The sequence below is a fragment of the Phoenix dactylifera genome, chromosome 9 (genome assembly GCF_009389715.1).
Source record: "Phoenix dactylifera cultivar Barhee BC4 chromosome 9, palm_55x_up_171113_PBpolish2nd_filt_p, whole genome shotgun sequence".
Lineage (NCBI taxonomy): Eukaryota > Viridiplantae > Streptophyta > Magnoliopsida > Arecales > Arecaceae > Phoenix > Phoenix dactylifera.
In genome coordinates this window covers 20,455,080-20,469,006 of record NC_052400.1, presented here as the reverse complement: position 1 = coordinate 20,469,006, position 13,927 = coordinate 20,455,080, and the positions used below count along the sequence as shown (strand labels likewise).

The window sequence follows — 13,927 nt, the reverse complement described above, 5'->3', positions numbered from 1 at the left end:
TTGACGTTGGGACCCGGTGACCCCAGAGCTCGGGGCAAACGGGAGGGAGGCACGACATCAACGCCCCCGAGCGCTCGCTCCTCCAGTTTTAAGGCTTCCACTTATTTCCCGTAATACCCCTCGATGCGTGGCTGCCGTCAGATCTATCGGATATTTCGTGTGGAGTGTGATTAATCATCCTACACCGCTAACGACCCTCGATATTTGGCCTGACGCGATCCCGATCGAGGTACACTGTGCCGCATGGACTACTTGACCTGGTGGCGGTAGGCAACAGGGATGTTGGGCGTTGAAATCACCAATTATTTCAAAACTTAAATTGGTAGGATTAGATAGAATTATTTATATATTTTATTTTTTTTTACTCATCCCTCCATGTGGGTTGGATTTTTGTTTACTGATATCATGTTAAAATCACCACTTGTCCTAAAAATTTAAGCTGATAGCATGAGATAAATTTATTTATATATTTTATATTTTCTTACACTGAAAATGCCATATGGAAGGATATGCATACCTGATGAATATATCATGCAAGTTTTTTTTTTTCCTTCTACTTCTTTTGCCGTGTTATGTTAATGGCATTTGCAAATGACTTCAGCTAGCTAGATGGAGCAGTAAGTCAATTCCAGCACAGTGATTACATTGACTGAGAATCCACGCCAAAAAGTACTGGATTAGTTTGGAGATTGTTTTTTAACCTTAGCATTAGTTTTGATTGCAGCTCTCTAAGCCTAGGTTTCCATCATAGCTCTTTTAAGTGGCTTATTTTGTTGCAGGTTCTGCATTTTTCCCCTTAAAATTGTCGTTACAGGTTCATGTATCAGGTTAGATCCACCAGCCACATACACCAGACCCCATCAAAATTAGTACAATTTCGTACTTATGGTGATAGGATGTATTTGAAAAAAAGAGACTTTCAATTTGGATTTTACAAAAAGTGGAAAACTAGCTACTTAGAAAAGTGACCAAAGTTTTTTTTTCTGAAAGTGGAAATATCAAACTACAGTGGTTGTCTTTATGTTCGCCATGCATGCCTATATATTAGGGACCACCATATAGAAAATTGACTTGTGGAGGATGGCATTATGAATAAGAATCGAGAAACAAAAAATCAGTCTGATGGGAGGCAAAATGGACCGTCCTGATCCAGCATGGAGCCTCTCAATTCCGATTAAGCAGACTTCAGAGTCGAGCAGGCTAGACCTCGGTCTCGCTAAGAGTCAAGCCGACCTCGAACCCCGCCGAAGGCTGAGCCGACCTCAAACCCCACCAAAGGCCGACTTCAGCCCCCGCCGAAGGCCGAGCCGACCTCGCATGCAGCCGCACTCGCTCGCGCGCCCACGTCCGCACATGTGGCCGAACATCCCAGCCATGCTTTCTGCCAAAAGCCATATCCTGCCATACTTGCTAAGAGCCATACTCTGCCACACTTGCCAAGAGCCATACCCTGCTGCAGCAGTTAACACCATGTCATGCACAAGAACTGCCCAAACCGTATGCCTTAGCAAGCTCTGGCCTTGGCCACACGCCACCTGGCTAAGATCATCTCCTTTCATGATGAGGACGGATCATACCTCAGCCACCTGAGCACCCTTATGAGGACTATTAATAAACCATATTAAAAATACGTAGGGACTTTTTTCCAAAAACTCTGCTAACGTAGCCATCGGAGGGCCTTCACCGAAATTCCCGGCCAAGACTTTGTGCAGGTATCTCCGAGTGCAGGAGGTGGCTCTCTTTCCTCCTTTTTTCGGTCCCAACTGGTGTCTTCTCGGCTTCCTCCGGCGTGGTCACCCTCGGGCCAAATTTCAACCACAACACGGTCCAAAATTTCCAATGGGTTTCAATTTCTATGTAAGAAATTTATTTCACAACACAACAAAGCCAAATACCCCAAAATAATCATTATGAACTGTTGGCATCAGTTGTATAATAACGCTCAGTTGTATAATTTCGACAAGCTCACCGACGGACGTGAGACTGGCCAAGGAGCGTCTTCTTTGCCGTCTTGGCATACTGTGTCGAGGGTGAAATCTTTGGTCCCAAGTGATTCAAAAAGTCCGCCCCTTCCATTGGGGGGCTTCTAAAGCGATCGACAACGAAATCGCGACGCTTGAAGCTCGTTTCAACGATGTGGTTGTGTTTTCAGCGAAGGAGATTGAGCGCTCTTTCCGTCTCCATTGGGTAAGTTCTTTGGTCGTGGCTTTTCTTTGACTTTAGTCACCGCGAGCAAAGTAGGATGTGGAAGGCGACTTGCATGTTTCACTGCTCTCGAAGGGGCTGTTTTTTTTTCAATTTCCAATTGAAGAAACTAAGGAACGAGTCCTAGAAAGCCTAGAAACGTTAGGGTTATGGGATAAAGTAAAATATTTTGAAGATTGCTTCGCTTACTGGAACTCCTCTATTTTTGGTTGAATGGACGGAGACATCGTGTCGGGGGGTTTGCTATAGAGTCTGTGCGCTTTGGGGAAATTAGTTGACTCTTGTGGTTGCCGGGGCAGTAACCTTGATACAAAGCCAACAGGCTGACCGTAGACCATCTCCTACTCTGCCTCGCACTCAAAATCAACCATCGGGGAGTTGGGTCCCACCAAAAAAACTGTTAAAAATATTTTATCTAAAAATTTTATATTTTATTTTATAAAAATATTATAAATAAATAGCCTACTAAAATAAAACAGAAAATTGAAAAGAGCTTATATGGATGGAGATATGTGATATACAATGCCCTAACAACATGATTCGCCTCCTACATGCAGGTTTACGATGATCTCATCCCTAAAGTATAATAACTCGACTCAGCTCAGTACTTTTCTAATAAGCACGATCGCTGTGGAAGCTTGACCCGACTAACTCCTTCAAATATCTAAAAACTAAAAGAAGACGGAAAGTAGAAAGTTGAAAAGTGAAAGAACTCTCTGTCTGCAGAAGACTTAGGAGATGAGAGACAGAGTACTAGCAAGAAAGAGAGATTGGATTGAATTATGAACTAATTCCAGATTCTAGCCAAAAGATGTATAATATTTCGGAAATACCATATTTTTACGATCTTTTCGGATAAAGTCTATAAATAGGCTGCTATAAAATTATTTCAAAAACAATCTGATCTCTCTCTTTCACTGGTACAACAGGAACCATCTGAGAGATCTTCTCCGACAATGCCACTGCAATTAGTAGTTGTATCACACAAGACATTTGGGTGTCGGTATGCGCCATTGGTTGTTGATCACCATGAGGAGGCTTTGGAACCTCAAAAAATGGAGATTGTAGTGGCATCAGCAGGTGGTGGGGCTTCTTCACAGTGGCATCTCCTGGATCTGAATCCCCTCCTCAAACAAAGGTGATTATACTGGAAAAATACAGTGCAGGATCAAGCTAATCAGAAGTCCATGGGCTCTACATCTGTTACTTCTCCGCATTGTCTCAGGTAAAGTTCAGAAAGCAAGCTGGCGACCGGTGGAGACAAAGACTGGTACATTGGAGATTAACTCGGCTGAGGGCACAATGGCCGGCTCTTGGAATCAGGAATCTGGTGAGTCTTCTCATTCTCAAGATACCTATGTTCAGCAACTACAATCTATGCTCAGTCAAGGTACTGGTCAGCAAGGTCAGTCTATGAAGCCTTCTATGGTTTCGGAGGACTGTTTCTTGGACCTTCAATGTAATGAAGATCGTAGGGCCCTTGTTATGGGGCCAGTTGATCCTGCCTCAGAATCACCATGAAAATTCTGGTTTGGAATTGTCGGGGGGAGATAAAACCCCTTTTGTGAATCATGCAAAACTTTAATTTGACATCATAGGAGTCAATAGATTGTTTTTTGGAAACTAGACTTTCTGAAATGGTCCTGAGTTGTTACAGGCTAAAGCTAAGGGTTCAACTTCATTCAAACCTAATCAGAAGCACTATGATCGACCCGTAGTCTGCCTCAATGGTTCCGTGCTACAGTGTCTCGTAGTCTGTATAAGTTATGTGCCAGATCTATTTTGATATTATTTGTAACAACGTAGGAACTCATCAAAAATGGCTAGTCGGAATGTATTATTTGGATTTCTTGATCCTATATAAGTATCCAAGATCTACCCAATGAATAGCTGATGTGAGACTAAATATACGCTCGCACGACTCCTTGCAGAAATACATTTTAAGCTCTTTCAGGTATTATAAATTGCTTTCAGATTTTCAAAAATGTATAAGCTTGCAAAGTCATGAGGAAGTTGAGAGAGAGAGAGAGAGAGGATGAACGGTACCAAGAACTATACTCCCATTCCAAATGACAAAAGTTAAAATCACAACAATACCATGACAATTGGTGCAAAGCAAATCAGGAGTTTCCACTTTAAACACCATAACTTTAAAGCGGTAACCATGATTTCAATAAAACCTGCCACATGCCCCTCAATTACCAAGATCCATAATATCAAATAAAGAATGACGAGTGCACTTTTATGAGCTGAATGAATAAATCGAGTATGCTTTTTATCTGGTTAAAAGAGTCAACATGAATAAGATTATAGCTAGTAGAAAGTGGAGTGTATCAATTGAATTCAGTGTAGAACGCTGGAGAGGGAAGTGAAGGTCTCAAGTCTAAGCAGTTAAAACAAATATTAATTAGCATACTATAGAACTAACTTTAGCTCAAAACTAACAATGCAAACAGAGTTTTGCTGTTTCCCATAATGCACCACCTATTATGCTTCATACAAGCTGATGACCAATGAAGATCCAAAACAAGGTTCCTTAAGAAATAGGTGGTCAGATAAAAGCGAAAAAGACTATTATCAATTGATACAAAAAAAAAAAAAATGTTCTAGTTATAATCAGAGGGCTTGCTTGGACATTAACATGCAACTTATCTGTCCTTCTGAAGGGTAAATGTAACACTATTTTGATGATGAGGTGAAAAGCTTTCATGGGAAATGATATATAACACATAAGGAAGGAAAAATAAATTTGTTTGAGGAAAAAATCATGTCTTGGGTACAATAATAAAGAAAATTAAACGGATCCTGTATATCACATGCAGTTCTAAAAAAATTGTAGCACCGAACACACTGTTCGTACGCCCAAACTCAATTCTGAAGCAGCTGAATAGATAATCCAGAGCAGTCTTATATTGGCACAGAAATGAGGGCCATAGTGGGACAGCTATGTTGACTTCATACATTACCTAATTGATGCCTTTTCGACAGCACAGATGTTTTGATCAAAATGCAGAAATTGAAGACTTTTAAAAGTTTTATTGATTGGGCTAACAATCTAGGGAAAGGCTCCATATGGATATGCCTCTGTATGAAAAGAATCTTTTTTGTAGGTGATGATATCTTCTGTAGGAGAAATTATACTCGGCAGAATAATAAATATAAAATAATTTTTACTGACCTCCGGCCATCGCTGTTCAGGTACGAAGACGCCACATGAGAGAGAGAAGAGACTTGGATCTTTTAACCTATGTAGGACTTGAATGCTTGAGGTGATGGATCCACGGGCTATTTATAATGCTAGGTTAGAAACCCATATTCTTATCTATAAAGTTTATCTATAACAATTTCCATCCACCACGAAACCACCAGATAAGATAACCTCTTTATTTGAGTAGATTTAATCCCCATTTAAATGAGGTTTATCTTGATGTGGGATAAACTGATCAAGTGGGCCACATCAGTCTCCTAAAATTAAGGAGACGTGCTAACAATCTCCAACTCATTGACTTAGTAATGCCAACAAAATGGGGGAAAATTGCTTAAGAAGGTTTGGAAAAAAAAGAAATATACACACTATAATCTACTTTTTCTAATTATATAATGTCGAATTAAACCTGCCACTAAGCAAATGGAAACGCGGGAATGAATTACATATTAAAAGCAAAGAAAACACATATTCATCTTCATTATCTCGAATAACAAGTTCAGATGGCATTTCAGTTGCGAAAGGAAGCTGATTCTCTAGTAGGTGGGGCAATGCTGAGATGCTTGATGTTCAAGAAAGTCAGCACTTTAACAAATAAAATAGAACCGGATGCTATAAAATGTTTGATGTTACAAGGCACCTTGGAGCGCGCAAAGCACAACGCCCACCTTTTTTTTTTGCTAAACAAAGGGGAAGGGAGAGGAAGGAATAAGCCCACCCCGCATAGCAGCTTCCACTGGGCCTCCACCCTACAAGGAGAATGTTCGATGCGAGCAGAAATAACCGTATAGTGGGCACTCCAACCGGTTTTACTCATACCCTCCCCACCTGTGGGTCCGACTCGGTTACTCTTCTGGGCTCCGGCACGAACTTTCCGTATGAGTACGTCACACTTAGTACCATTGAGGCTATTAGAGGACTAATAAGCCCTCCCGCCCCATGTGTCCGAGCAGGAAGCATTCGGTCTCTGTATTTAATCGACGTCCGCGCTTTTCGGACTCAGACCGCGTGGATGAAAGTAAAGGCTCAGTTCCACTGAGGTGGCAGCACTACGCCCACCTACGAGAGATGAATGATGCTCCATGCCCGTGCTGGTGACATGATGCACTTTTGCAATAGCACAGCTCACGAGCAAATGAATTAAATAAGACCCATATCAATCCAATCCAGCTCTAACCTAAATCCTATAAAAAAGGAAATAAAAAAATTTCACAGATTTTTTTTTTAATGTCCAACAAACCTCTAGATGGGATTTAGGTTAAAACAAGGACGGGCATTCAGAAGAAAGGAAACAAAGGCCGAGCAGACTAACAGACCTAATTTCTATAGAAAATTCAACCAAATTCTGCGAGATTTTCGGATGGACCCTTTAGCAGCTTGGAGGCCTGCAAGAGTTGTGTAGATAGAGAGTGGAGAATGCAATCATGCATGTCAAAAAGCAAGAAATGTAAGTGGAAGCATAAGCATGCATTATATCCAGCGCCAATCTTGCAATGGAAGACGAGTTGAAATCCTTCACATGCTTTACATTGAATGACATGAGATATGTTACTCATAAGAGACTAAGCCAGATGATTAGCTAAGATTTTCATTTGCTCAACATTACATGTTAATAAAGATTTAACAACTCCATTGAATTATTAGTTTTTATCTAGATGGAGCAGTTAGTAGAACTAGTATGCGGCATACGTAATGCGTTTGACCTAACAAAATGAAATGCCAATTCAAGCAAGAAAACAAGAGGGGAATAACGACCATAATCCCCACAATTGACAGTTTATATTACATGTAAAAAAGATATATTTCTTTCCTATAGGGAAGTTGCTGGGTGATAAATAAGGGCCCTATTTATATCACCAACTACTCTCAACTGACAACTATTACAACTCTTGACCCATGATCATCTCAAGGTTGGGTTGGGGCAAACCAAACCATAGTTCAATTAATCTTGTTACAATCGACTACTACATCCCAATGTGTTACTATTCAATTAAAAGAAATCAAAGTCTTGCTACTTCATTAGCCATATTAATATCTATAAGCTGCGAATCTTCGATGAGTTCCACGAAAGTAGCCAAGATAGCTCAATCATGAGAGCAACAGATGCAGAAACAACCTTTGCTAATACTCTACTTAAGGTACTAGATGGACAAGAATACAGACTACACTCCAAGTACCCACGTGTATTCACCATGTCAACCAAATTCCTTTGAGCATAAAGAGTAGATGACCCTTTCAAGAAAGACTCATACGACTTAAGATTCTATAATAGAATAGATGGCCTAAAAAAAGAAAAAATTGTTGCTGCTACCTACCCTATGGAAATGCATCAAGAGAATAGTCTCTATATAATGCCATATATGGTAGACACTGGCATTAGAATGCCTCTTATATTATCTTGGTTTTACCAAATTATATTAATTGAGGTATCCCAGAACCGTCAGTATTGGCAGCATCAGACAACTGGCAACTAGTCCAGTTTCATCTTGCATGCAGGCAAAATAAACGCCACACTTGGTACAGCCCGCAGGGGATGATCAGCCGCAAATCATGGAAGAGCAATGGAAACTTATCCAAAGAGAGTGAAGTCAGGGAGAAAAAGGAAAAAAGAGAAAAAAAAGGGGACCAGCGCCCACTCGCCCACGCCATAATCCACATTCCCTCACCCTCGTTCCTCTGTGGACCCCATCAAGGTAAAAAAAAAAAAAAAGGTGGCGGTGACTCCACGCTCACCTCACTAATTCTCTCTCTCTCTCTCCACAGGGAGAAGTTAGAGCCCACAAACGACGGAAGAGAATGGGAGGAACCCCACGTTGAGCTGTTCCCAGCTGAGAAAAAATGCAGTAGCCGAGCCCCCCACCTGCCTCCACTTCGAACCTCGCCCCCCCCTCTCCTTCTCTCTCCCCCCCAGTCTCCACACACACACAGAGAGAGAGAGAGAGAGAGAGAGAGAGAGAGATTGAGCTTTGGCTTCCATGGAGGAGTTCAGATCGAGGTCGTGTGGGGACGGGAGGATGGAGATGGAGGTCTACGGGAGCCGGACGGCGGGACCTCCTGCATCCGGCCTCCACGACCTCCGGTGCTACAGCGCGTCCTATGCGTCCTCGCAGCAAAACGGCTACCAGGTCCCCAGGGAGATCAAGCTCAAGAAGGGGAAGACAACGGCGGGGTCGTCTTCCTCCAAGAGTGGGTGGAGCCTCAGTGATCCGGAGCTACAGAGGAAGAAGAGGGTGGTGGGCTACAAGGCCTACGCCATGGAGGGGAAGATGAAGGGGTCGCTGAGGAAGAGCTTCAGGTGGCTCAAGGAGAGATACACCCAGGTGGTCTACGGCTGGCGGTAATTCCTCTTCTCTCGGTATATACCATACCATCTCTCTTTCCCCCGCTCCTGGTATGGTGTTATGTTTTGGAAGTATTCTTTTTTTTCTTCTTCCTTTTCCAGTCTATCAATACGATCTCATGAAAAGGATTGATTTTTTTTTTAAAAAAAAAACTTTCTCGGCTGTCTTGTTTTTGAACATCGCCTTTTTCCAGGTTCATGAATCTGATCTTATCAAACAAGAAAAAAAATGATTTTTTTTTCTTCTTCTCTCCTGCTATCATGTGCTGAATGTAACCTTAATCCAGGTCCATGAATCTTACTTCATCACAAAAGGTGTTTTTTTCTTCAAAAAAGATTCTGTTTTTTCTTTATTAGGATCATTGGATCAATTGTCTTTTTTTTTCCTCCCTTTTTTATATGTCGTCAAGATGTAATGAGCTTCTGTGCGAGTTAATAAATTCTGGTAGCTATAAATTCTTGATATGATAAGTTGCATCGATTTCACTGACGTCTGTGTTTGTAAATAATGTGATAAATGGACAGTTCAAAGCTGGGTGCATGGTATGTTCCTCTATATGAAAGCTGTAAGTCAATAGTATCGTTGCTATTCCTTTTGGAGTTTGAAAAAATGGTATTTTTTGAACAGAATGCTAAATCTAAGAAACTGAAAACCACTTTCAGTCCTTCAAATTGTTGTTGTTTTTCTTGCTCCTGCTGCTGGTTCCTGTTATACAGCCAGCTTGGCTAGACTGGATAACACATAACTAATTGAGCAATAAATAGCAATATAAATTTACTGAACAAAGATATCACAGGAATTAGCATGGTATATCTTTCAGGTGAGTTTTTTTCTCAATAAAAAGGAGTTAGACTAATCTGTCATTCTGATGGCTATTCAGTGAAGTGTTGAGAAATAAGTTTGGGTTGATTAGGACCCATCATGGCTAGTTGAATATGAAACATAGGCAAATAATAACTGTACTTTTTTAGCTTTTATCATGTGTTATAATAGAGTACTGGGAAACCAAAAACCCATTTATCTAATTTGTCTTGCCTTGGTATGTTTTGTATTTTTCTAGGGAGCTTACGTCGTCATAGTTTTTGGATATTAGCTTTTTCCCTCCTATTATTTGGGAAGCCAGTGACTTGCAAAACCATTTGCTTATGCAGAATTGTTTTTGCATATATGTGGAATACAACTTGTGCACCCATTGTTCTCTGTTCCTACTGTGGAGGTAAAGTGCCCTTAAAACGAAACTCTCAAGTGAACTTCGGACCACAGTCTTCCTTTAGGTCCTTCATGGATGATGAAAGCCTCTTTGCTATATTGTGCTGTTCGCTTTTGGTGGTTCTTTCCCTTTGGCTCCGCAGAGCTGAGCAGTGTTCCATTGCACTTTGTAGGAAGTACACACGGCCCTCTTGTAGATTACTTCTTCCCATATCCAATGAACTCCTTGAATGCAAGATATTGTTGAGATTATCTATTTGTGTGATATTTGAATAGTTGTTGACATGCATTAGGAATGCTTTCTGAAAGACTAGAAAATTTTGTTTCAAGGAGGTTATCTCTTTTTGATTTTTGTGAGGTATTTGTATTGATGAGGGTCAGGAAAGCAGGTTCTTTTAGGATGATGACTAGGGCTGCAAGTGGATTGGAACGACCCATCTCCATTCTGGGACAGGTCTGAAGTTAATCAGGCCCAACCCGACCAGAAGTTATTTGGATTAGGCATGGATTCAAAAACATAATGCATTTTAATTATGGGTTGGACTTGGATCACTAAATTCCTAATATGAACCTGAAGCATCCTGATTCAATCGCAAACTGATATAATATATACTTCAAAATCCTCCTTAAATATAAGAACTTAGTTTTTTTTTCATATTTCTTTTTTGTTCCGGGTTAGAAAGGGCCCCTAGGCATTCTTTGTAACTATGTTAATAATTTATTTTGTTAATTATAGCTATATATAGTTATCAATCAAATCATATGTAATTTTATAATGTCTACATGTTGTATACTATTATTTTATTTGATAATATGTTTGTGATATAATTAGCTAATTAATTTTTATATTTTTATTATGGTCTGTATTTAGATTATTTTTGACCCGATTTGATCTAAAAAACCTGATGGATTGGTAAATTAATATTATACCCGATCTGATCCAACTAGAAGGGAATTGGATTAGGTTTAGATTTAATTTTTTGACCCATTTCAAACATGGATTGCTTTTAGGTTATGCCTCTGCCTATTCAACCAGACCTGCTTATAGCCCTAATGGCTGGAAGTCTTTGCTTGAGACAACTTGTTTGCCTCTCTGCCTTTATCACTATGTCTCTTGTCTCATTCTTTTTCATATTTTCTTCTTACTTCCATCTTCCCTTTTAATCCTTTATTTGTTGATCAAGTCTTGCTATAGTCCGAATAACATCTCGTCTCATTGATTAAAAAAAAAGGGGTGCTTGATGATTTAAATTCACTCAATGAGCAACAAGGGATTTTCTTAGGAAGTCTATCTCCAACCTTTTGCAAGTTTGAAAGCAAAAATTGGTAAGAAAAATTTTTAGACATGCTGATGCCTCTGACATATATTTGTGATATAAAGATTGTATTGCAATACATTGGGTGCATCATTGGATCTCAATTTTCTCGTTCTCGTATATCAATTAGATAAAGGCAGTTAAGTCATGAAATATGTTTTCCGCTGCTTATTAATATATTGATTTCAGGAACATGACTTATATTACGAAGTTAAAGCAAGCTGCTGGGATTGAGGTTGGGTTTGGGGGAGGGCGGGGACGGAGGGGAATTGCATACATTACAAGCCTTGTGCTATATTCTCATCAAGGTTTTTTTTCTAATTTTCTATTTCCCTTAAAAGGTCTCAAAATTTTTGGGTTGAAGGATTATACTTATGTCATATTTTCCGTGGCCTAAAGAGGAATATTTGGCAAATGTGGATTGATGAAGGCAATCCCAAAGGCTTGGGACAAGGCTTGGTGGTCGTGGTTGTGTTTTCTGTATCTAAAGAGGAATATTGTGCAGAGCATATATGTTGCTTGAAAAGAACATTTGATGGGTGATATGCTACTGATTACCAAATAAAAAACAGAAAATATTTTTTTTATGATACCTCAGTGATGCTTGGCTATGTCATATCAGAGTTCCAAGTCTGTGAACTGTCACATAAAAAAAGCCATATGACTTATCCTTTCTCAATCTTTCTTTGTTATGCAGCTAACAGGACTATTTGGAATACTTTGATGACCTAAATTGTATAGTTGTCTTCTTTTGATTTGTATTAGCAATCTTAAATAATTGGGTCCCGGTTAGTTTATGATACTAGAAAATCAGAGAGAAACTTTGCGCTATGGCTTCTAGATTTGTAAATCTATAAGAGTGAGCTTGGCCATCAAGAAAGGCCAAAAAATAGCCCCGGAAGCAAATTCAGATCTGGTATATTCTAGTCATATCGAGTCTATCCATCCTATAAATTGGTCTGGACATTTTTACTGAAAACTAGTTTCTTTCAGTTATCTAGGTTTGAACTGTATAGCCTGTATATGACCAGTCTGCGAATTGCTTATATTCATATCAGCATTTTGCATTGTTATATTTCACATCTCGTCTTTTGACTTTCTGCTCTTTTCATTGTTATGTTGTGGATCAAGTGCTAGCCTGATTTGTTGAACTAGTAACAATGCCTACTGATCAGTTCATTTTAAAACACGTCATTACAGTCCGATAATGTTGTTCTGCAGTAATAGCATCAATTTTCTCTAAATGCGTTGTTGTGTTTATAGGATGCTAATGATCCTACACTAAGAAATTCCCGACACCATTGTAACATTAATTTTGGGGGACTGATATGCAAAGAAGAATGTGGACATTGTAAACTCTAATGGATTCAAAATGCTAGATTTTGAATGTGCTGGTTGGCCCTTTTTCAGCTTAACGCTGATATCAACAAAGAAATTCTAGCTAAATCAAACATAACTACAACATTAGAAATGTTATGTTCAATAAATCCTTTTCCCACTCTGCATTGCCTTTTAGTGGGTCTTGATGACTTTGAAGTGAAGAACAAGACTCGGTAACTTTGAATTTTCAATTGATTTCTTTCGAAAGTGAATTTGGAATTTTGATTCAATTCTTATGATACAATGACAGGTGAAGAGTTTGACATAGCCTAGCTGCAGGTCAAATCTTATCGTCAATGAGTCAAGGAGGTTCTGCATCACATTTCCTGCTCATAATTGATGGCAAGGGGGAAGGATGTCAAAAAGCCCTTCCCAGCCCTATCTTATGTGTTTTCCTTTTATTTAATTAAAGTCTGTATGCATGCTTAGATGGGTGCTTTTAGTATAAGATGTCTGCCAGATATCATTGTATCTACGAATCCTCAATGCTAAGTCTAGCAAGCTAATGAACCATGTCCTCCATCCAAATCTTCAGGAATGTCATGCGGCATCCGTAAATTTCAGTGTTGTTCTACAACAAGCCTATAATTTCAACATTCTGCAGCAGGCTGCCGGGATCAAATAATAGCTTTCCTACATCCATGTTCGTCAATGGGGATTGCGACTTTGTGACATATTCTGTTGCCATATATCAATCTCATGTCAGATTTCAATTCCTCAGAAAGCTTAAAGAAATCTGCTGGGATAGAGCTTCAGTTGGTTGTCGCTGCTATACGTCCAGCCATTTTAGTAGGCATGCTACTATCAAGGCTCCCAGGAGAAGTATAATACTACCTCACCTCTGTCAGCCATTAGATCAGGGCCTATTTGGACCCTAGATAGATGATACTATAATCCGTTTCCAGATCCCTGATGGATTCCGGTGGTACCTCAGCTCACTTGGCCCTGCCTTCTCCACAGTTCCCACTTGCTCGGTCGATAAATGCGATCGGGGCTTCCAAGCTGCCAGAAAATTCCAATTAACGTTACTTGTCTTCAGTTTTTAGGCCCAAGGAGAAAAATGAACTAGACGGAAGAACGGGGACGATGAAACCATTATTTTTTATTATTATAATTTTTATAGAATATTTGGTAGTACTCTTCTTTCGGTTTCAAAAAAGAGCGAAAAGGGAAAAAAAAAGAAATAGAAGTTTATGAAATGCTATCTTACATCAATCTCCATCGGGTATTTTACTAATCTGGAGAGAAACAAAAAGTAAAAAAAAAAAACA

The 13,927-nt window shown here is 39.7% G+C and overlaps 1 protein-coding gene across 3 annotated transcripts; it reads left to right on the top strand.

Annotated features, from left to right (window-relative positions):
- The first annotated feature begins 8,168 nt into the window (after positions 1–8,168).
- LOC103709558 lies at positions 8,169–13,233 on the top strand. 3 transcript variants are annotated; one of them, XM_039130399.1, is made up of 3 exons: positions 8,169–8,747; positions 11,466–11,584; positions 12,907–13,233. In XM_039130399.1, exons 1-3 carry the CDS (start codon positions 8,386–8,388, stop codon positions 12,927–12,929), a joined length of 504 nt encoding a protein of 167 aa, XP_038986327.1. In that variant the 5' UTR covers positions 8,169–8,385; the 3' UTR covers positions 12,930–13,233. The 3 variants fall into 3 exon arrangements, with proteins under 3 accessions (XP_038986327.1, XP_026661414.1, XP_026661413.1); XM_026805613.2 differs by lacking the exon at positions 11,466–11,584 and having other exon boundaries at positions 8,172–8,765; positions 12,907–13,223; XM_026805612.2 differs by lacking the exon at positions 11,466–11,584 and having other exon boundaries at positions 8,179–8,747; positions 12,907–13,230.
- Positions 13,234–13,927: the final 694 nt, after the last annotated feature.